Source organism: Oncorhynchus clarkii, chromosome 7 (genome assembly GCF_045791955.1).
Source record: "Oncorhynchus clarkii lewisi isolate Uvic-CL-2024 chromosome 7, UVic_Ocla_1.0, whole genome shotgun sequence".
Taxonomy (NCBI): Eukaryota; Metazoa; Chordata; class Actinopteri; order Salmoniformes; family Salmonidae; genus Oncorhynchus; species Oncorhynchus clarkii.
In genome coordinates, this window is record NC_092153.1 from 34675482 (window position 1) to 34697677 (window position 22196).

Genomic DNA, 22196 nt, shown 5'->3' on the forward strand with positions numbered 1-22196 from the left:
AACCTGGTGCGTATCTGGGAGGGGGGCAAGTGGAAGACGGCATTTAGTACCACATCAGGGCACTATGAGTACCTCATCATGCCGTACGGGTTGATGAATGCTCCATCATTCTGATATATTCCGCTACATGTGCCGAGCATGTGTCCTTGGTGCGCAGGGTGCTTGGTCGACTGTTGGAGCATGACCTGTACTCCAAGGCTGAGAAATGTCTGTTCTTCCAACAGTCCGTCTCCTTCCTAGGGTACCGCATTTCCACGTCAGGGGTGGAGATGGAGAGTGACCGCATTTCAGCCGTGCGTAATTGGCCGACTCCCACCACGGTAAAGGAAGTGCAGCAGTTTCTAGGGTTTGCCAACTACTACCGGAGGTTTATCCGGGGTTTTGGTCAGGTGGCAGCTCCCATTACTTCACTGCTGAAGGGGGGACCGGTGCGGTTGCAGTGGTCGGCTGAGGCGGACGGAGCTTTTGGTCACCTAAAGGCTCTGTTTACCTCGGCTCCCGTGCTGGCTCATCCGGATTCCATGGCTTTATTAACTCAATGATATATATATTATTTACATTGTTTCCAAACTGACATGTGACATGAAGTAATGCCAAAATAACATGCAAAACAGGAAACCCCCCCCTAAAAAATGTGACAAGCATTCCCACCTAAAACATGTGGGGCTCAAAACATGAATGACGGGTAGCCACTGGTGCCTGGTCTTGTCCATTCTGTTCTAATGAGTCCTGTACGGCTTGTGGGCATTGTAGAGGGAAACAGACAGATAAGACTCTCAGGAACAAGTGCATTATCTTTAAGTGATGTGGTCATAATATTTTGTAGCTTAAACGGTTCAAAAGATAGAGCCACATCTGTAGGAAGAAAACTGAAACTGCTCTGTTTATTACAAATGCGTCTAGAGGCTTCTGACATAACCCCATGTTCAAATCCCCCTAGTTTAGGAAACACTGGTGTAATCTATAGGTTGCAAATGCCACTCAGCCATCATTAGTAGAAAGACTATAGTTATGTAACATGGGGGGGTAAAGCTGCATTGTATTTTTATTTTATTTTACCAGGCAAGGCAGTTAAGAACATATTCTTATTTTCAATGATGGCCTAGGAACAGTGGGTTAACCGTCTTGTTCAGGTGTTGAACAACAGAATTTTTACCTTTACCAGCTCAGGGAATCGATCTTGCAACCTTTCGGCGCTCTGCCACCCCAGGTAGCCTAGCCTCATCATCACTAAAGCTTCATCATCACTATAGCCTCATCATCACTATAGCTTCATCACTATAGCATCATCACTATAGCTTTCATGGAAAGATGATTTTCTATATGATGTTCTTTACTTTTCAATCTATTTCAGTGCAATATATGGCTTCCTATATCCTACATTACATTATGTACCCATTCACTGGAGTTAGTAGATATTGGTGACCTTAAGGTTTTCTATAAGCCACGTTTTCATGTTGATGTGGACGGGTTCTCCTCTCTACTCTGCCCTACATCAGGTAAAGAGGAGGAGCCAAGCAGAACCCCCCAGTCCTGCCCCCGGTCAGCGACCACTACAGGTGAATTTTGTTTGTTTATTTCACCATTTGATTCTGATGGAGGCAAAAAACGTAATGTTTTTTTAACCTAAAATAGGCTTACTAATATGTTTTTAGGTTTGAGTGAGAGTTCCTTTCAAACCATTTTTTTTAAAATCACATAGCCAACACACGTGCATACATTATATCATAGAGGATGACACAAAAAAGTAATACACTTATTTCCATTGTGGCTCTGCAGGTGCTGGACCTATGGGAGCAGTACTCGGACCCCAGCACAGGGCGATGTTTCTATGCAAACACCGTTACCAAGGAGAGGTCTTGGAAACCCCCCCGCAGAGCCCGCGAACGGACTCCCAGCTGGGTAACAGACATAATAGAAAGTAGGGTCTTATGTTAATGAGAACTGCCCACTTATTGTTAAACAGTATTATTTTTTTGACAATAGAGTCTATCTTTCAACACTGATGTTAGTATTGCTAGCAATTAAAAATGGTGGGACAGATGTACATTGAAACTAACACCTATACTCTCTTCCCTGCTATAGGCTAGTCCGATGCAGCCACAGACATTTCCACAGGACACCAACAACCTGTCATTACCCATCCCAGGCACAGGAAATGGCAACATGCACAGGGTAGGCCCACCTACAGGCTCTGTTTCCTGTCACACGGTATCTGTCCTAATGTCTATACAAATGGTTGCAATTTCAACCGCATGTATGGCATGCACAGGGTAATGGTCTTCATTTGATTTCTTGTGGCCTATAGCAGTATGCCTGAAGACACCCAGAGGCTTCAGAGGAGAAGTGGTGTACTGTATCCCTGAGGGTGTGTTATCTTGTCACATACAGTGCATTGCGAAAGTGTTCGGCCCCCTTGAACTTTGCGACCTTTTGCCACATTTCAGGCTTCAAACATAAAGATATAAAACTGTATTTTTTTGTGAAGAATCAACAACAAGTGGGACACAATCATGAAGTGGAACGACATTTATTGGGTATTTCAAACTTTTTTAACAAATCAAAAACTGAAAAATTGGGCGTGCAAAATTATTCAGCCCCTTTACTTTCAGTGCAGCAAACTCTCTCCAGAAGTTCAGTGAGGATCTCTGAATGATCCAATGTTGACCTAAATGACTAATGATGATAAATACAATCCACCTGTGTGTAATCAAGTCTCTGTATAAATGCACCTGCACTGTGATAGTCTCAGAGGTCCGTTAAAAGCGCAGAGAGCATCATGAAGAACAAGGAACACACCAGGCAGGTCCGAGATACTGTTGTGAAGAAGTTTAAAGCCGGATTTGGATACAAAAATATTTCCCAAGCTTTAAACATCCCAAGGAGCACTGTGCAAGCGATAATATTGAAATGGAAGGAGTATCAGACCACTGCAAATCTACCAAGACCTGGCCGTCCCTCTAAACTTTCAGCTCATACAAGGAGAAGACTGATCAGAGATGCAGCCAAGAGGCCCATGATCACTCTGGATGAACTGCAGAGATCTACAGCTGAGGTGGGAGACTCTGTCCATAGGACAACAATCAGTCGTATATTGCACAAATCTGGCCTTTATGGAAGAGTGGCAAGAAGAAAGCCATTTCTTAAAGATATCCATAAAAAGTGTTGTTTAAAGTTTGCCACAAGCCACCTGGGAGACACACCAAACATGTGGAAGAAGGTGCTGAAGGTGCAGATGAAACCAAAACTGAACTTTTTGGCAACAATGCAAGACGTTATGTTTGGCGTAAAAGCAACACAGCTCATCACCCTGAACACACCATCCCCAGTGTCAAACATGGTGGTGGCAGCATCATGGTTTGGGCCTGCTTTTCTTCAGCAGGGACAGGAAAGATGGTTAAAATTGATGGGAAGATGGATGGAGCCAAATACAGGACCATTCTGGAAGAAAACCTGATGGAGTCTGCAAAAGACCTGAGACTGGGACGGAGATTTGTCTTCCAACAAGACAATGATCCAAAACATAAAGCAAAATCTACAATGGAATGGTTCAAAAATAAACATATCCAGGTGTTAGAATGGCCAAGTCAAAGTCCAGACCTGAATCCAATCGAGAATCTGTGGAAAGAACTGAAAACTGCTGTTCACAAATGCTCTCCATCCAACCTCACTGAGCTCGAGCTGTTTTGCAAGGAGGAATGGGAAAAAATGTCAGTCTCTCGATGTGCAAAACTGATAGAAACATACCCCAAGCGACTTACAGCTGTAATCGCAGCAAAAGGTGGCGCTACAAAGTATTAACTTAAGGGGGCTGAATAATTTTGCACGCCCAATTTTTCAGTTTTTGATTTGTTAAAAAAGTTTGAAATATCCAATAAATGTCGTTCCACTTCATGATTGTGTCCCACTTGTTGTTGATTCTTCACAAAAAAAATACCGTTTTATATCTTTATGTTTGAAGCCTGAAATGTGGCAAAAGGTCGCAAAGTTCAAGGGGGCCGAATACTTTCGCAATGCACTGTAGCTATGTTATCATCACAGAATCAGAGCATCACAGTATCAATACACAGAGATGTACTTTCGACTGGCTTAACGCCACTCTACCCTATTTCCTGCTAGAGTATTCTAGCTACACACACAAGATTTCGTTATCACAGAATCATTACACAGATAAGTATCTCCATATACAGATGTACAGCTGGCTAAGTTAGTGTCACTCAACCCTACTACAGTATCATTACCTAGACATACACCGAGTATACAGAACATTAAGAGCACCTGCTCTTCCCATGACATTGGCTGACCAGGTGAATCAAATCAAATTGTATTTGTCACATTTGTCACTTTTCACCTTACAGTGAAATGCTTACTTACAAGCCCTTAACCAACAATGCCGTTTTAAGACAAAATAAGTGTTGAGTAAAAAATGGATAAGTCAAAAAAAAAAAAAAAAAGTAACAAATAATTAAAGAGCAGCAGTAAAATAACAATAGCGAGACTATGTACAAGGGGTACCTGTACAGAGTCAATGTGCTGGGGCACCGGTTAGTCGAGGTAGTTGAAAGATATGATGTCACTTGTTATTCTATTTCTATGAAAATCACTCTACCATACTTCCTGGTCGCCAGTGTAGGCCGTCTCGTCCCAGACAGCATTGCTCAGAAGCAGAGTAACAGAATAGGGGTGCTGATCTAGGATCAGTTTTTCCTTTTTAGATCATAATGAAAAACATCCTAGATCAGCACTCCTACTCTGACCATTTTTGAATGTAGGCCCATCTAGGGCTCAGAGCCAGAATAACACCTCATGTTCCAGATTAGTGTTAGAGAGACTAAATAAAAAAATTAAAAAAGGGATTATTAACTAGTCTACTGTACATCCTCCTAGTTTCACCATGTACTTCTTTATTTACTTAATAATGTAATGCAGACAGTGAGAGTCTCGCAGGCCTTAAACACTCAAGCAGAGCTGTATGGATAGACATGGCACCAAGACTCCACAAGTTGTCTTGGTAACACTTTGGCCCCATCCAGAAACAAGTTCTGACCCAAAAGGCACTTATTATACAGATGTCCGATCTTCATTTGATGAGTCTTTTTTTTTTTGCGGAATATGATCCTGCACATCAGAGAATTCAATAGAGCCTTGTGATTTGTGATTTATACTTTCATCGAACACCCGCAGTTCTCTTTCTCTGCATGCGGGGGCAGTCAAGTCATTTGGACCAGTAGGGCCATACTTGTCCATATTCTTTAGGCTACCCGTTTTACTCTATCCATCGTCACATAATGAAAGGTGTGAAACCCCATAATAGTCTACAGTTTGTGTTTCCCTGGCTGAGCTGATGAGGGCCATCAGAGGACATCTTAAGGTTTCTAGCGATCCTAAGGTTAGTTCAATTGAGGCCTGGGGTGGTCTAGCAATTAGAACAGCTGCCTTCAGCATGCACATATAGGCCTATCATGTCAGTGTGGGTTTGATTCCGGCCCATGCCCTTCTGGCAAAAATAACTAAATCCCCCCGATTGACTTGATTTAGTTGTACATTTAAAAAAAATGGGCAGTCCCAGATAGGTGCAGTGAAATGTGTTGTTTTACAGGTCAGCCATCAAAGTACGGCAGCCCTGGAGCAAATTAGGTTTAAGTGCCTTGCTCAAGGGCACATAGACAGATTGTTCACCATGTCGGATTGGGTATTCAAACCAGAGACCTTTCGGTTGCTGGCGCCAACTCTCTAACCGCAAGGCTTCCTGGCGACTTTCAGGTCTGTGCATGTTCTTTTAATCAATTTAGCCTACCTTGTATTACTTATGTTATGTTGGACGTGTGCTAACAATCTAATTGTTATTTGTCCAATGATTTATTATTTCTTTAAAGTATTTTTTAAGGATTTAGGGCAGTCCTTTCGTAATTGTTTCGCTTTTATTGAAGAGATAGAAAAGTGTTGGAAAAACAGGCAAGATAGGGAAGGGTTAGTCAAAGGGCAGTGGGCCGGATTCAAACCTTTGCCTACTCCACTAGCTGTAACCGCTGGAACACACAGGCACTGAGGCCACCATTAATTCATTCTGCCTATTGCTTGCATTGAATACATAATAAAACGACTGATACATTTTTTTTTATAGATTTGAATATCCAAACAAATATTTAGAATCACCACTAGGGAGCAGCTGGAAGGGGTGTATACAATGCACACCTTACCTACATTCAACTTTATGTAAGGGCGCATTGGCCATCTAGCAATTCAGGCAAATGCCAAATGGGCTGGACCATTTTTTAGTTGGGTGGGCTGACCGAAATTGACACACACAATTAATATATATATATATATATATATATATTTAAAGAAATATTAAAAAGTTGACATGGCCATGATTCAGAGGAACATATGACAGTCACTAATTTGCGATATTGCCTAAGTTGTTAGTTTGTATTTTATAACGTATAAGGCTTAAGCAGGCAGGCAGGCAGGCAGGCAGGCAGGCAGGCAGGCAGGCAGGCAGGCAGGCAGGCAGGCAGGCAGGCAGGCAGGCAGGCAGGCAGGCAGACAGACAGACAGACAGACAGACAGACAGACGACACCGTTATAAATACACAGGGAATAACGGGAACAAATGGGAGACACCTGGTGGGGGGTGTGGACAAGCACAAGACAGGTGAAACAGATCAGGTTGTAACAATAGTCTTGTAATTTTTACATCAAAGAAAAGTGTCTCAGCCCAACGAAATCGTCTTTGGATAGGCTCAAATGCATAAACATCCTGTCAGCTTTATGAAATGAAATATTAAAGCCGCACAATACAGGCTTTCAATCCATACCAAAGACCAAAACTATATTGACAAATTATACATAGCTGTAAAACGTGGACGAGCATCCACACTGGAGGAAAAATGTATCGTTCTACAGTAGGCATACATCTGTCAATCAACTGATGGCACGAACCAGCTCATCAACTCAGCCAGGAAAACACAAACAGTAGGCTATTATTGGTTTTCACACCTTTCATTATGTGACAATGGATCAATCAATAAAATGTATTTATAAAGTCCTTTTTACATCAGCCGATGTCACAAAGTGCTATACAGAAACCCAGCCTAAAACCCCAAACAGCAAGCAATGCAGATGTAGAAGCATGGTGGCTAGGAAAACTCCCTAGATACAGTAGGATAGGCTAACTGGTAGCCTACAGAATGTATTGTAATATAATAAAATAACAAGGGGCCTATTGCAACCATCGATGGCATTAGATTATCGCAATACACGCAAAATGTACCTGCACAGCTAATCTTAATAACAACCATTATTGGTCACCTCTAACCGGAACAACTTAGTCCTTTTTGAACAGACTAAGGGTGATTTATCTATTTGACAAGCATTCCATAGCCTAATATAGAAATAAAGTACCTAATCGTTTACCACGGCAAATCTACTGTGCCAATTTACCCAACAATTTGTATGAATGGAAAGTGATGTTGGTGTAGCCTATTTTTTATTATTTTACATTATCCAAAAGTTTCTGGTATGGTCATTTCTCATCAAAATATACCTGAACTGTCCATGTTTGAAATGTGTAAATACATCTCGTCAATCAGGGGCATTTAGATACTTGTACCAGAAAGGCGTGGCCCGGAATCAAACGTATGCCAACAAGGTAGGCCTTTATGTGCGCTGAAGGCAGCAGCCCGAACTGTTAACCACCCCAGGCCACCATTGAACTAAATTTTGACCTAAGCATACACTTGACATTGTCGGAGCCCTAGTGGAGACCAATATCTATCTTATGTTATTAAGCTACAGTTGAAGTCAGAGGTTTACATACACTTGGGTTGGAGTCATTAAAACTCGTTTTTCAACCACTCCACAAATGTCTTGTTAACAAACTATAGTTTTGGCAAGTCGGTTAGGACATCTACTTTGTGCACGACACAAGTCATTTTACAAACGATTGTTTACAGACAGATTATTTAACTTATAATTCACGGTATCACAATTCCAGTGGGTCAGAAGTTTACATACACTAAGTTGACTGTGCCTTTAAACAGCTTGGATAATTCCAGACAATTATGTAATGGCTTTAGAAGCTTCTGATAGGCTAATTGACATAATTTCAGTCAATTGGAGGTGTACCTGTGGATGTAAACTCAGTGCCTCTTTGCTTGACATCACGGGAAAGGAAAAGAAAACAGCCAAGACCTCAGAAAAAAAATTGTAGACTTCCACAAGTCTGGTTCATCCTTGGGAGCAATTTCCAAACTCCTGAAGGTACCACGTTCATCTGTAAATCAACAGTACGCAAGTATAAACACCATGGGACCATGCAGCCATTAAACTGCTCAGGAAAGAGATGCGTTCTGTCTCCTAGAGATGAACGTACTTTGGTGCAAAATGTGCAAATCAATCCTAGAACAACAGCAAAGGACCTTGTGAAGATGTTGGAGGAAACAGGTATAAAAGTATCTATATCCACAGTAAAACGAGTCCTATATCAACATAACCTGAAAGGCCGCTCAGCAAGGGAGAAGCCACTGCTCCAAAACCGCCATAAAAAAGCCAGACTACGGTTTGCAACTGCACATGGGGACAAAGATCGTACTTTTTGGAGAAATGTCCTCTGGTCTGATGAAACAAAAATAGAACTATTTGGCCATGATGACCATCGTTAAAAACGGGGGAGGCTTGCAAGCCGAAGAACACCATCCCAACCGTGAAGCATGGGGTTGGCATCATCATGCTGTGGGGGTGCTTTGCTGCAGGAGGGACTGGTACACTTCACAACATTGATGGCATCATGAGGTGGGAAAATTATGTGGATATATTGAAGCAACATCTTCAGACATCTGTCAGGATGTTAAAGCTTTGTCGCAAATGGGTCTTCCAAATGGGCAATGACTCCAAGCATACTTCCAAAGTTGTGACAAAATGGCTTAAGGACAATAAAGTCAAGGTATTGTAGTGGCCATCACAAAGCCCTGACCTCAAATGTGTCGGCAGAACTGAAAAAGCGTGTGCGCACAAGGAGGCCTACAAACCTGACTCAGTTACACCAGCTCTGTCAGGAGGAATGGACCAAAATTCACCCAATTTATTGTGGGAAGCTTGTGGAAGGCTACCCAAAATGTTTGACCCAAGTCAAACTATTTAAAGGCAATGCTTCCAAATACTAATTGAGTGTATGTAAACTTCTGACCCACTGTGAATGTGATGAAAGAAATAAAAGCTGAAATAAATCATTCTCTCTGCTATTATTCTGACATTTCACATTCTTAAAATTAAGTGGTGATCCTAACTGACCTAAAACAGGGAATTTTTACTCTGATTAAATGTCAGGAATTGTGAAAAACTTTGTATAAATGTATTTGGCTAAGGTGTATGTAAACTTTCGACTTCAACTGTTTAAAAAACAACGGTTGTTGATTATTTTGATAGCGTGCCTTGATGCCAGTGACTCGATTCCTCCCGAATGGAGAGAAAGATAACTGATATTTTTCAGGGACTCATGAGGCTCATTTTAATTTCCTGATGAAGCAGGAAAATTCTCTGCGACAAAAGAGTGATCAGGTTAAGATCACTCTTTTGTAGGGGTTGTACAGTGTAACAATCTGTAGGGTTTTGTACAGTGTAACAATGAGCAATTACAATAGTTGTTACACTGTACTTAAAGGAATAACCACAGAGTATTGTAAAGTTGTGTCTGGGCCTCATTTAACTTCAACCCCAACTGACCTATATTGCTAGTGTCACCATGGTAACTATAAAGATAAGAGCATTCAAGGAACACAATTCCAGGAGCTAAAATAACTCTCTGTGCTGTTGTAACTGTTAGTGTTATATTTTTGATATGATAATGTCTCTCTCTTAGTCTGGCACATGGCTTCCTGGTTGTGCAGAGTGAGAGCGATTGTAGATGCTGATAGTGTTAGCTTCCTTATAGAAAGGGGAAGTTTGGTGAGTGAGAGAAGGACATATGGGCAGAAGTGGTTTGGGGTTGCATTTACTTTGTTCGAGATAAAAAAAAAAAGTGTGTATCAGAAAGCTACTACAACCAACTGACAGTGGGGGGGACTAACTCTCAAATGGATTAACAAGGGAACACTTCATATCAGTTTTGTTTTAATCTGGACTTTCATCTGATCGAGGTCTCCAAGCTGAATAACAGTGTCTGTAAGTTAAGAGTCGTAACTCCCCCTACATTTGTGTGTGAGATTGGAAAGACAGCACTACTGTTATGTGTCATCAGTTAGCATATAGGCTCATGTTAGTGCTGTCATCTTCGCGGTTGGTAGATAACTGACCATTATGACTATACCTGCATGTGTGTGTGTATGTCCCAGTTTTATGACAGCATACATATCAACAGATCGTTAGGTTTAAACGGTGACCATGCTATCTGTGCTTTCACTATTACTGAACTGTGGTGAGGTACGGAGAGCACTCATGCCATTCATTAGAAAAGTTTCAACTGTCAGTCGTTGGCGTGAGTTGTGTGTGTATGCTTGCAAGCTCTGCTTACTGTTCAATCTGCATCCTGTTTTTCATAATCAGGATGAGTGGTGAAATATGATGTGCTGGCATGTCAACTGACATGTTTGGATAGAAAAGTGTGTATTCATGCATTTAAGTGTTGCTTAATGTGTTGGCAATTATAGGCCAGTGTTGGTTTTAATATGCCTGTGTAGTGAAAGAAAAAGATACATGGACTATAAGGAAATAGATCAATAAAGTGTTTTTCTTCTTCTTCTTCTTCTACTTCTTCTTCTTCTTATCATCCAGCTATCTCCAGACTTCCTCTTCACTGGCCAGAAGCCTGACAGTGTCTGGGAGCTGGAACAGGTGAGATTTGAATTAAATGGAATGTATAGATGATTACAGGGGAAATAGCTTCCTGACATCAAACAAGGAACTCAAAGTACAGTTGATGTGTAAAACAACATTACCTACAGTAAACAAACTAATTCCCCTATTGGGGCCATCTGAAGCAAGCAGTCTTACTTAGTTATCCTCTCAGTACCTTCTGGCACATAAAGGCAGTGAGTGACAAGACCTCTCCAATTCTAATGATCAGATGTTCAGGAATTGAAGCTAAGATGGGGCCATGGTGCCAAACAGGCTTTAGAATGTCTGAGGCATTCTTATGTGTTCAGATACTCTTTATAACACCAATCAAGAATCCAGTTACACAATGTCATCTTGTGATGTCAGGTGGTATGTTGCACTCGTGTTACTGCAACATGTTGCCTCACAGTGAGAATAGAGGCAGGTGCCTTGTTTGCCTGAACCCTTATATAGCAGATCTGGCTCCAAAACAAATCCTCAACCACTCATCATAGAAAGATGGCACACATCAAGATGGGTATTTATTTTTAATCTCTATGGCATAATCCGGTTGTTCTGGTCAAAAGTATTGCACTATTTAGAAAATAGTGAGCCATTTGGGACAGACACTGCTTATGTCGTAAGGTTGTGATTTGTGTGTCATAGGCAGTGGCAGCAGCCTCCTGTCTCTCAGCCCATGTGAAGTGGAGAGAAACAAAGTCTCTGTGTGTGTGTGTGTGTGTGTGTGTGTGTGTGTGTGTGTGTGTATGTGTGTGTGTGTGTGTGTGTGTGTGTGTGTGTGCGTGCGTGCGTGCGTGCGTGCGTGCGAGCGTGCGCGTGCGTGAGACTCTGCCAAACATTTTACATTTTAGTCATTTAGCAGACGCTTCTCTCCAGACCGACTTTCAGGAGCAGTTAGGGTTAAGTGCCTTGCTCAAGGGCACCTCGGCAGATTTTTCGCCTAGTTGGTACACTCTTAACCGCTAAACTACCCGCTGCCAAATTTACTATGAGAAGGGTCCATATCAAATGGCTTTAAGCAGGTTCTGGATAGCAAAAGATAGTCTGTAAATCAAATACAATGAATATACACACAGTACACTTGGGAGTGTATGACAGTTTTGAGAGTCTTCTTTTCTTGCTGATGCTGTGCCTAACCCAGTACTGTAGGTCTCCATTTTTTTTTGTCTGATACGCACACCCAGAGTGAATAACTTGTCTTCCCCTCTGTGTTGGTGTCCTGTAGAGTATGCAGCGAGCAGTATCCTCAGACACCATCAGTACAACAGACTTCAGTACAGGAGACAAGGATGCCCTACTGCGTCATGAGACAGAGCAGCTCAGCCACTCACGATCTATGATACTGCCTGAAAACGGCAAGGTACTGTACAGGCACGCACAGAGGCAGGAAAATACACACACACACACGCACGCGCGCGCACACACACACACACACACACAGCTGCAGTACCCACACGCACACATGCACGTACACATGCACACATGAATAAGCATATAAACAGAAAAACACAGGCGCACAGAGGGGCATCATGCACCTCAAAAATCTGAGGGGCCACTAAGTATGTGTGGATGGTTTTGGGTTGGCCCGGAGGGGGGATATGCCCCTGGTCCATAAAGAGGAGAATTTTGCACTTCAAACCTGAAACGGCTTTTTTCCTGGAATCTAGACCCTTTATCATTATGCTTAATTCTATGTAATAAAAAAATGTGGGTATTGAAAGTAATGTGAGTCTTATTCAGTACATTTAGTTATTGCTTGGTTTTTTAAAGTCTACCGACCTTGCCAGCAGACATGCAAGTTATGATAGTTAGACAAGCTAGCTACTTTAACTTGATGGATTTTCATGTCTTATTGGTAGCTAGTTATGAGGTTGGGAGATAAGGAACCTATCTGGGCTAGCTAAAGCCAACTTCATAAAATTGCTAGGTGGCTAGTAGTATAACAGAGAAACAACAATAACACATTTAAATTACATTATTTATGTATTTTTTACAGGACAAATCTGAAGGGGGCATGTGCCCCTGTGCCCCCTATGGGCATGTTGCCTCTGGGTGCACACCAGTGGAGGCTGCTGAGGGGAGGAGGCCTCATAATAATGGCTGGAACGGAGTAAATGGAATGGCATCAAACATATGGAAATCATGTGTTTGATGTATTTGATACCCTTCCACTTATTCCACTCCATTACCACGAGCCCGTCCTTCCCAATTAAGGTGCCACCAACCTCCTGTGGTGCACACATACTCAAACTAATATACACAAGCAAGCAGAAACACGCATACACACATAGACACTATATCTGTCTAGATGTAAACAGTCTGTATGTGTTGTTCCTAGCTGGGTCAGCAGTGCAGAGACTACTCCTATCCTGTGACCAGTGTGGTGGTGGAGCCTCCCTCTCCAGCCAGCTCTCCAGACAGCAACGACGGCTCCACACCGGTGAGAATCACACCTTCTACCTTCCTCCTCCATGTCTCTTTTCCACTGTCCCTGTTGTCCCCTGTCTCCAAACGCCACCTGCCTCACCCACTGCTACTGCCCCCACTATCTCATGCCCCACTTTACCCTCCTCCCCCACCCAATGTTCCCACGTCTCCACTGACCCTAATGTTCTCACTACTAGTTAGCTATCACTCTAATGTCTCAAAAACACTATCAACTCTCCCCATCTCGCCCATCCACAGGAGCTGGAGAAGGCAGGTCTGCTGAATAAGACCAAGATAGCAGAGGGAGGCAGGAAGCTGAGGTAAGACAGGCTCATCTTGGAGGGATTGATGTTATTACTACATATAAGATGGAGTTTTTCCTCAATCCCAGGAGTCTTTCCTGACCATGTGACTTGGTGTATGTTTCAGGAAAAACTGGAATCCATCCTGGGTGGTTCTGGTTGGGAATAGTCTGGTTTTCTTCAAGGATCCCAAATCTCAGACCCCTTCCAGCTGGGTAAGACAGTGTTATCCACATTGAAACACATAAACCCACAACTGTTTTATAACATGATAACTACAGTTAACAATATATTAGTCTCTCATGATATACCGTCACTGTCTTATGAAAAACCTTGTAACAACATGTTGGCCCAACATTGAAAGCAGTAACTCCCCGCAATGTGTATTTAATAACTCTAGTACCAAGAAAATGTATTCAAAATAGCTTCTGGAGTTTCATAATCATCCAACAGAGACAACAAAAATTAGTAGCTGGCCAGTTGTGGTTCTGGGTTCCCAGATTAAAAGTATATCAGTCATAATAATGATTGTGTGTGTGTTTCTCTCCAGAAACCAGGGAACAGTTGTCCAGAGAGCAGTGTAGACCTAAGAGGAGCTCAGCTACAGTGGGCCAACAATCTGTCAAGCAAGAAGAACGTCTTCAAGGTCAGATACACACCAGGAGGGAGGGATGGAGGGGAGTAGGAAGGGAGGGAGTCACTTTCCTAGCGTATCCCCATTCCTCTACCTTTCACAATGTCCCTCAAACCACCATTTTCATGTTTGGATATAATTTAAATTACATTTTTAAGACACTTTATTTCAGCCTGTATTTTGGGGAAGTCAAATGTGGATATTTTAGTCCTACTGAAATTTTTCTGTGAGAAAACATTATTTCCTCCTCTTGAGAGGAAGTTGTGTATGTGTTGTAGCTGTGTGCGCCAGAGTTAGAGCCATTTCAATTTCAACTCAGTCAATTCAATATGCCTTCAATTTAACTTTAAGAATTGAAAATCACCATTCGTTCTCACTGCAATTTAAATTCATTTCCCGAATTGACTGAATGGAAATACAATTTTTGGGAGCCGTAGCATACACTACAAGAAGTACTACACTGCCTAGGAAGTAGTGTTTGATTTGGGACTAACCCATGGTATTTGTCTGTCTGTGTGGTAGCTGAGGACGGTGACAGGGAATGAGTTCCTACTGCAGTCAGAGACAGATTCACTGATTAGAGAGTGGTTCAACACCATCCAGAGTGTAATCGACAGGCTGGTGAGTCTCACTTTGTGTGTGTGTTTGTGTGTGTCGGGGGGGTCCTTTTTTACGATCAAAAACCAAAGACATCTGGCACCAGTTGAAATTCTCTTCTCTGCTGTGTAGAACCGTGAGAATCCTCTGGAGAATGTCCTAATGTACTCTCTGAGGAAGGCGGGCAGTGTGGAGATGTTGGACCAGAGTGGAGACGAGGAGGACAGTCGAGGGGGTTGTAAAGCATCACGTGAGTCTCTCCTCCATCCACTGCTCCAAGGGTGCTGTTCTTGTGCTATGGCTGACCATGTGCTTCCTCTGGTGGTGCACTCCCTCCCTCTCTTTCTCTTGTTCTCCCTCTCTCCCCTTTCTCTCATTCTTTCCCTCCCTCCTGCTGCAGTCCCTCGCTCTGCATCCAACCTGGAGAACACAGAGAGGAAGCGCGTTCGGAGCAGACTGAAGAAACTCATCCTGAAGAGACCTCCGCTACAGATCCTACAGGACAAAGGACTCATCAAGGGTAAGATCACTGTCTCTCTCTCTCTCTCTCTCTCTCTCGCTCTCTTTATCTTGCACTCTCTCCGACTGAGATCACTTAGAGAATGAGATCACTTAGGGGTAAATCCAAAACGACCACACATCGCACTGAATGTTGATCTGCCGTTCATTCAGCATGCTTGGTTTGCAAATTACAGCCAGCACTCTGTTCAGAGGTGCTAAGTCCGCTCGGCTGGCAAACGGTATTGTGTTCGAGCCTAAAATGCCCAGTGCAGTCAAAAATTTGATTTCCTGTGTTGTATATGGTGCTGAACCACTCTCTAATCAGTGAATCTGTCTCTGACTGCAGTAGGAACTCATTACCTGTCACCGTCCTCAGCTACCACACAGACAGACAAATACCATGGGTTAGTCCCAAATCAAACACTACTTCCTAGGCAGTGTATATAGTACCAGTCAAAAGTTTAGACACCTACTCATTCAAGGGTTTTCCTTTATTTTGACTATTTTCTACATTGTAGAATAATAGTGAAGACATCAAAACTATGAAATAACACATATGGAATCATGTAGTAACCAAAAAAGTGTCAAACAAATCAATATATTTTATGTTTGAGATTCTTCAAAGTAGCCACCCTTTGCCTTGATGACATCTTTGCAAACTCTTGGCATTCTCTCAACCAGCTTCATGAGGTAGTCACCTCGAATGTATTTCAATTAACAGGTGTGCCTAACTTAATTTGTGGAATTTCTTAATGCATTTGAGCCAATCAGTTGTGTTGTGACAAGGTTGGGGTGGTATACAGAAGATAGCCCTAATTGGTGAAAGACCAAGCCCATATTATGGCATGAACAGCTCAAAAAAGCAAAAAGAAATGACAGTCCATCATTACTTCAAGACATAAAGGTCAGTCAATATGGAACATTTAAAGAACTTTGAAAGTTTCTTCAAGTGCAATCGCAAAAACCATAAAGTGTTATGATCAAACTGGCTCTCATGAGAACCACCACAGGAAAGGAAGACCCAGAGTTACCTCTGCTGCAAAGGATAAGTTCATTAGAGTTAACTGCACCTCAGATTGCAGCCCAAATAATTGTTTCACAGAGTTCAAGTAACAGACACATCACAACATCAATTGTTCAGAGGACACTGCGTGAATCAGGCCTTCATAGTCGAATTGCTGCAAAGAAACCACTACTAAAGGACACCAATAATAAGAAGAGACTTGCGTGGGTCAAGAAACACAAGAAATTGACATTATACCAGTGGAAATGTGTCCTTTGGTCTGATGAGTCCAAATTTTTGATTTTGGGGAGTACAGGTTAGTCGAGGTAATTTGTAAAGTGACTATGCATAGATAGTAAACAGCACGTTGCTGAAGTGTAAAAACAAAGGGCGGGGGTTAATGTAAATAGTCTGGGTGGCCATTTGATTAATTGTTCAGCAGTCTTACGGCTTGGGGGTAGAGGCTGTTAAGGAGTCTTTTGGTCCGAGACTGGTGCTCCGGCACCGCTTGCCGTGCGGTAGCAGAGATAACAGTCTATGACTTGGGTGACTGTAGTTTTTGACAATTTTAAGGCTTTCTTCTGACACCACCTTGTACATAGGTCCTGGATGTCAGGAACCATGGTCCCTGTGATGTACTGGGCCATACGCACTACACTCGGTAGCGCCTTAAGGGCAGATGCTGAGCAGTTGCCATACCAGACGGTGATGCAACCGGTCAGGATGCTCTCGATGGTGCGGCTGTAAAACTTTTTGAGGATCTGGGGACCCATGCCATATCTTTTCAGTGTTGTCGTGCCCTCTTCACAACTGTCTTGGTGTGTTTGGACCATAATAGTTCATTAGTGATGTGGACACCAAAGAACTTGAAATGCTCGACCCGCTCCACTTCAGCCACGTCGATGTTAATGGGGGCCTATTCGGCCCTTCTTTTCCTATTGTCCAAAATCAGCTTCTTTGTCTTGCTCACATTGAGAGAGAAGAGAGAGGTTGTTGTCCTGGCACCACACGGCCAGGTCTCTGAACTCCTCCCTATAGGCTGTCTCGTCATTGTCGGTGATCAGGCCTCAACACTTGTGTCGTCAGCAAACTTAATGAAGGTGTTGGAGTCCATGACCACGAAGTCGTGGGTGAACAGAGACTACTGGAGGGGATTAAACACGCACCCCTGAGGGGCCCCAGTGTTGAGGATCAGCATGGCAGATGTGTTGTTGCCTACCCTTACCATCTGGGGGCGGCCCGTCAGGAAGTCCAGGATCTAGTTGCAGAGGGAGGTGTTTAGTCCCAGGGCCCTTAGCTTAGTGATGAGCTTTGTGGATACTATGGTGTTGAACGCTGAGCTGTAGTCAATGAACAGCATTCTCACATAGGTGTTCCTTTTGGCCAGGTGGGAAAGGACAGTGTGGAGTGCGATTGAGATTGCATCATCTGTGGATCTGTTTGAGCGGTATGCGAAATGGAGTGGGTCTAGGGTTTCCGGAATGTTGGTGTTGATATGAGCCATGACCAGCCTTTCAAAGCACTTCATGGCTACTGACGGTAATCATTTAGGCAGGTTACCTTCGCTTTCTTAGGCACAGGACTATGGGGGTCTGTTTGAAACATGTAGGTATGACAGACTCGGTCAGGGAGAGGTTGAAAATGTCAATGAAGACACTTGCCAGTTGGTGCACGGATGCTTTGAGTCCTGGTAATCCGTCTGGCCTCGCGGCTTTGTGAATGTTGACCTGTTTTAAGGTCTTGCTCACATCATCTACGGAGAGCGTGATCACACAGACGTCCTGAACAGCTGGTGCTCTCATGCGAAGCGAGCATAAAAGGCATTTAGCTCGTCTGGTAGGCTCGTGTCACTCGGCAGCTCGCGGCTAAGTTTCCCTTTGTAGTCCGTAATACTTTTCAAGCTCTGCCACATCCGACGAGCGTCAGAGCCGGGGTAGTAGGATATATATTCCACACTATGAGGTTGTTATAATACTGTGAAATTGTGAAAACCATGATAATACCCTGTTAGTGTAAGAACTGTTTGAAAAGACTGCCTGAAATTTCAGCCTGTTTTGGTACGATGGAATTTTGGCCTGACTGGTGAGATCACCTGGTGGTAAATTTGCCTAGAATAGACCAATAAGAAAGAGAGTTCCAAACCTCTCTGCTAATAACAACTTGTTTTCAGTTTTTCAGTCCCAACTCTTGACTGCTCCCAGACAGTCTTAGCAAAATTCTTGCTTCAGAAAATACTCTTTGCTAAGAAGCAATTTTTGTTTATTTTTTACAATTTCATTGAACACAATCACCGCAAGGTACTTAATTGTTAGCCAGGAATGATTTGATATTGAGATAAAAACATCTGCATTGGCACTGTAATATCAACTTAAGTTGAATTTCAACTTAGTCTCCCACATATGACTAAGTGAAAATTTGACTTAAGTGGAAGTTATGATTTATCCCTCAATGATCTCACTCTAAATGCTAAATCCCCTGGAAAGTAGTGGCCTTTCAATTCCATGGAACTGGAGATCTTTCCAAATACAAAAAAAATTCAGTGTGGTTTGAGGAAGTGATATGATGTGGGTTCCTCTGTGTATCTCATGACCTCTAATTTCTGTATTGACTGTAAAGTCACTGTAGAGAAGATGATCTTCAGTGTTCTAAATGCCCGTGTTGTTGTTATTTACAGACCAGGTGTTTGGCTGTTGTCTGGAGATGCTGTGTGAGAGAGAGAAGAACACGGTGCCTCGCTTCGTCAGGCTCTGCACTGAGGCCGTGGAGAGGAGAGGTATAGCACGGAGGAAGGAGGGGTGGAGGTCGAGGGAGGAGGGAGGGAAATGGTGTGTGAGAGAGAGAACAACACAGTGCCTCGCTTCGTCAGGCTCTGCACTGAGGTCGTGAAGAGGAGACGTACAGCACAGCCCTATAGGATTTGATAGGTTTGTGTACGTAAATGGATGATTCCAGGGTAACCTAGAGGTTAGAGCATTGGGCCAGTAAAACGGTTGCTAGTTCAAGTTCCCAAGCCAACAAGGTGAAAAATCTGTTGATATGCCCTTGAGCAAGCAAGGCACTTAACCCTAATTTCTTATTGGTCACCATTGATCATGTCAGACCCTGGCTGTGACCCCACTCTCCGAAGGTGTCTAAGGGGAAGTTGGAATATGAATATGCAAAAAAAAAACATTTCCGATTGAAATATGAACCACCTAATTATTATTATTGTTATCATTATTATAATTTGTTGCCAGTGTAAAATGTAGTACCCGGGTGTTGTTGCCAGGGTTAAATGTAGTATGGGTGTTGTTGCCAGGGTTAAATGTAGTATGGGTGTTGTTTCCAGGGTTAAATGTAGCATGGGTGTTGTTGCCAGGGTTAAATGTAGTATAGGTGTTGTTGCCAGTATTACATGTTCTGTTGTGTGTTTCAGGTCTGGAGACGGACGGTATCTACAGAGTGAGTGGTAACCTGGCTGTAATACAGAAACTACGCTTCCTAGTTAACCATGGTGAGAGAGAGGGGCAGCGTGAGGGAGGGAGGGAGGGAGGGAGGGAGGGAGGGAGGGAAATGGGCTGGGATCATAGCAACTTACTCTAGGTTGCTTAAATAACTGTTGATTTTGCTAGGTTGCTTAAATAACGGATATTTTAAATAACTGTTGATTACAGAGCGAGCAGTGACCACTGATGGACGTTATATGTTCCCTGCGGAGTTGGTACAAGGTAGAACTCAGACGTTCGTCTGGCAGCACATAGCTTTGAGCCAAATCTATGCATATGTGTGCAATGTCTGCATATATGTAAAAACACATGTTTCTCTGCCTCTAAGCTTTCCAGCTGCTGGAAGTTTGTATATTGTGTTGTCTTTGCACAGACATGCTGAGTAAAATATCAGTGAAAGGTGCATCAGTTACCGTGTTCTTTACACAGTGCACTGGTGCCGTCAAGTGGCTAAAATAGACTACTGCAGCTTGCATTTTGCTCCAGCTAGCCTTTATTGCACTGCCTTGAATCCTGACCAATGTTTCTCAATACTCCTCTAGAGTCTAGACAGTAGTTTACAGTATTAGGTTCTAAACATTAATTTCACATTAGAAACTATTGTAATTACACAAGATATTGGGTTTACAAATGTAACTGAGGATGGCTTGAGAAACGTTGTTCAGGATTGGATGGTTGCTTGTATTGGGGTAGTGTTCCCACACGCTCTGTCTCTCTGCATTCTAACTATTGCCTTGTTTCACAGACAATATATCTCTGCTACAGCAACAAGCCTGCCAGCCGCGCTGTCGACCAAAAGCACAGTTTTAACAGTGAAATTAATGCATTATCTCTGGTTCCCTCCCATCCCACGCTACATTCCACTCCTTCCTCGCTCCAATCCCCTCCAATACTCTCTTTCACCTCCTCCCTTCACCCCTTTCCTCTATTATTCTTTCCCCCCACTAATAGAGAAGCTGAACCTGGACCAGAGTGAATGGGAGGATATCCATGTCATAACAGGTGCCCTAAAGCTTTTCTTCAGGGAGCTTCCTGAACCCCTGGTCCCTTATGGCTTCTTCACAGACATCGTAGAAACCATCAGTGAGTAGCTCCTGAATTCATGAATAAATCCTTCTTCACAGACATAGTCGAATGGATTGATGGATTGTTTGATGACTAAAGAATGAATGAATTGAACTGACTAAAGAATGAATGAACAAACCAACAAATGAATGTGTCAAATGAGACAGTAAGCCATCCAGAGTCTAATATATTTGTCCGGATGTCTGTGTGTCCAGAGATGTCAGACTACTTGGACAAAGTGGACCGTCTGAAGTGGCTGGTTCTGAGCATGCCTCCTCCCAACCACGACACCATGAGGTTCATGTTCAGCCATCTCAAACGGTATGAGACCTCTCCTCAATCTAGCCAAGTCCCTAATCTTCTTAACTGCAGTATAGAAGACTGACAACTAGATGGCGCAGTGTCCTCAGCCTTGTTCTCAGCGGTTGCCTTTCGATATGTGTTCTGTGACTGAACAGTGTGGACTCAAGAGTGCTGTGGGTCACATACTTTTTTGTCATGGAGTGAGAGGTTGAAACTTTGATGGATTAAGGATTCAGTCACACAAGTAAAATAGATGCTCTTCTGTTACATTATGGTACTTCCACAGAACTTGAGAGTGACTGTTTATGTTGTGTTAGTGAGTCTGATGTTTGTGCCAACATGTAGCTCCCATGGATCTGTATATCAGTCACCATGTCTCTGTCTCACTGTCATTCCTGTCTCTCTGTTGCTCTCCCTCTCTCTCTCTCTGGATCTCATTTTCTCCCCCCCCATCCTCTCGTCTCCTATCCTCCGACCTCCCCCCCATCCTCTCGTCTCCTATCCTCCGACCCCCCCACCCCTCTCATCACCTCTCCTCCCCCTCTCATCCCTCCCCCCATCCATCCTCTCGTCTCCTATCCTCCGACCCCCCCCACCCCACCCCTCTCGTCACCTCTCCTTCCCCTCTCATCCCTCCCACCCATCCTCTCGTCTCCTATCCTCCGACCCCCCACCCCCCCACCCCCCTCGTCACCTCTCCTCCCCCTCTCATCCCTCCCCGCCTCCTCTGGGATCTCTGTGGCTCGTCTGCTGGAAGGAACAGCAACACCACTGCCGCCACCACTGGAACCTCTCTCCTCCATTCTCCCTTTATTTTCTCTTCCCTCGTTCCGTCTCTTTTTTCCTATCCTTTTTTAATGTGGAAGTTTTGAGCAATTGCTGGCTGCCTCTGTGGCTTGGTGGGAATGGCATTTTTAGAAGAATGCCTCATGCTGTGGCTTTAACCCATTCCTGAGTCGGTGTCCCCTCCACACACACACACACACACACACACACACACACACACACACACTAACCCCAAAACCTAACCTTAAGCCTAAAGGTAA

At 43.3% G+C, this 22196-nt stretch overlaps 1 protein-coding gene across 8 annotated transcripts in view; it reads left to right on the top strand.

The window, feature by feature from the left end:
* The window catches only part of LOC139413224 (rho GTPase-activating protein 15-like), a 56808-nt gene that overhangs the window by 27939 nt on the left and 6673 nt on the right, over positions 1–22196 (top strand). For 5 of the 8 annotated variants that reach the window (XM_071160355.1, XM_071160353.1, XM_071160356.1 and 2 more), the window contains exons 6-22: positions 1500–1559; positions 1780–1902; positions 2086–2175; positions 10771–10830; positions 12059–12193; positions 13172–13273; positions 13519–13580; positions 13690–13777; positions 14113–14208; positions 14719–14817; positions 14926–15043; positions 15194–15313; positions 18972–19070; positions 19713–19790; positions 19951–20004; positions 20734–20865; positions 21063–21168. In XM_071160355.1, coding sequence (XP_071016456.1) covers positions 1500–1559; positions 1780–1902; positions 2086–2175; positions 10771–10830; positions 12059–12193; positions 13172–13273; positions 13519–13580; positions 13690–13777; positions 14113–14208; positions 14719–14817; positions 14926–15043; positions 15194–15313; positions 18972–19070; positions 19713–19790; positions 19951–20004; positions 20734–20865; positions 21063–21168 — 1622 coding nt within the window. The remainder of the gene's footprint in view (positions 1–1499; positions 1560–1779; positions 1903–2085; positions 2176–10770; positions 10831–12058; positions 12194–13171; positions 13274–13518; positions 13581–13689; positions 13778–14112; positions 14209–14718; positions 14818–14925; positions 15044–15193; positions 15314–18971; positions 19071–19712; positions 19791–19950; positions 20005–20733; positions 20866–21062; positions 21169–22196) is intronic. The other 3 variants (XM_071160358.1, XM_071160361.1, XM_071160359.1) reach the window with 1 other exon arrangement.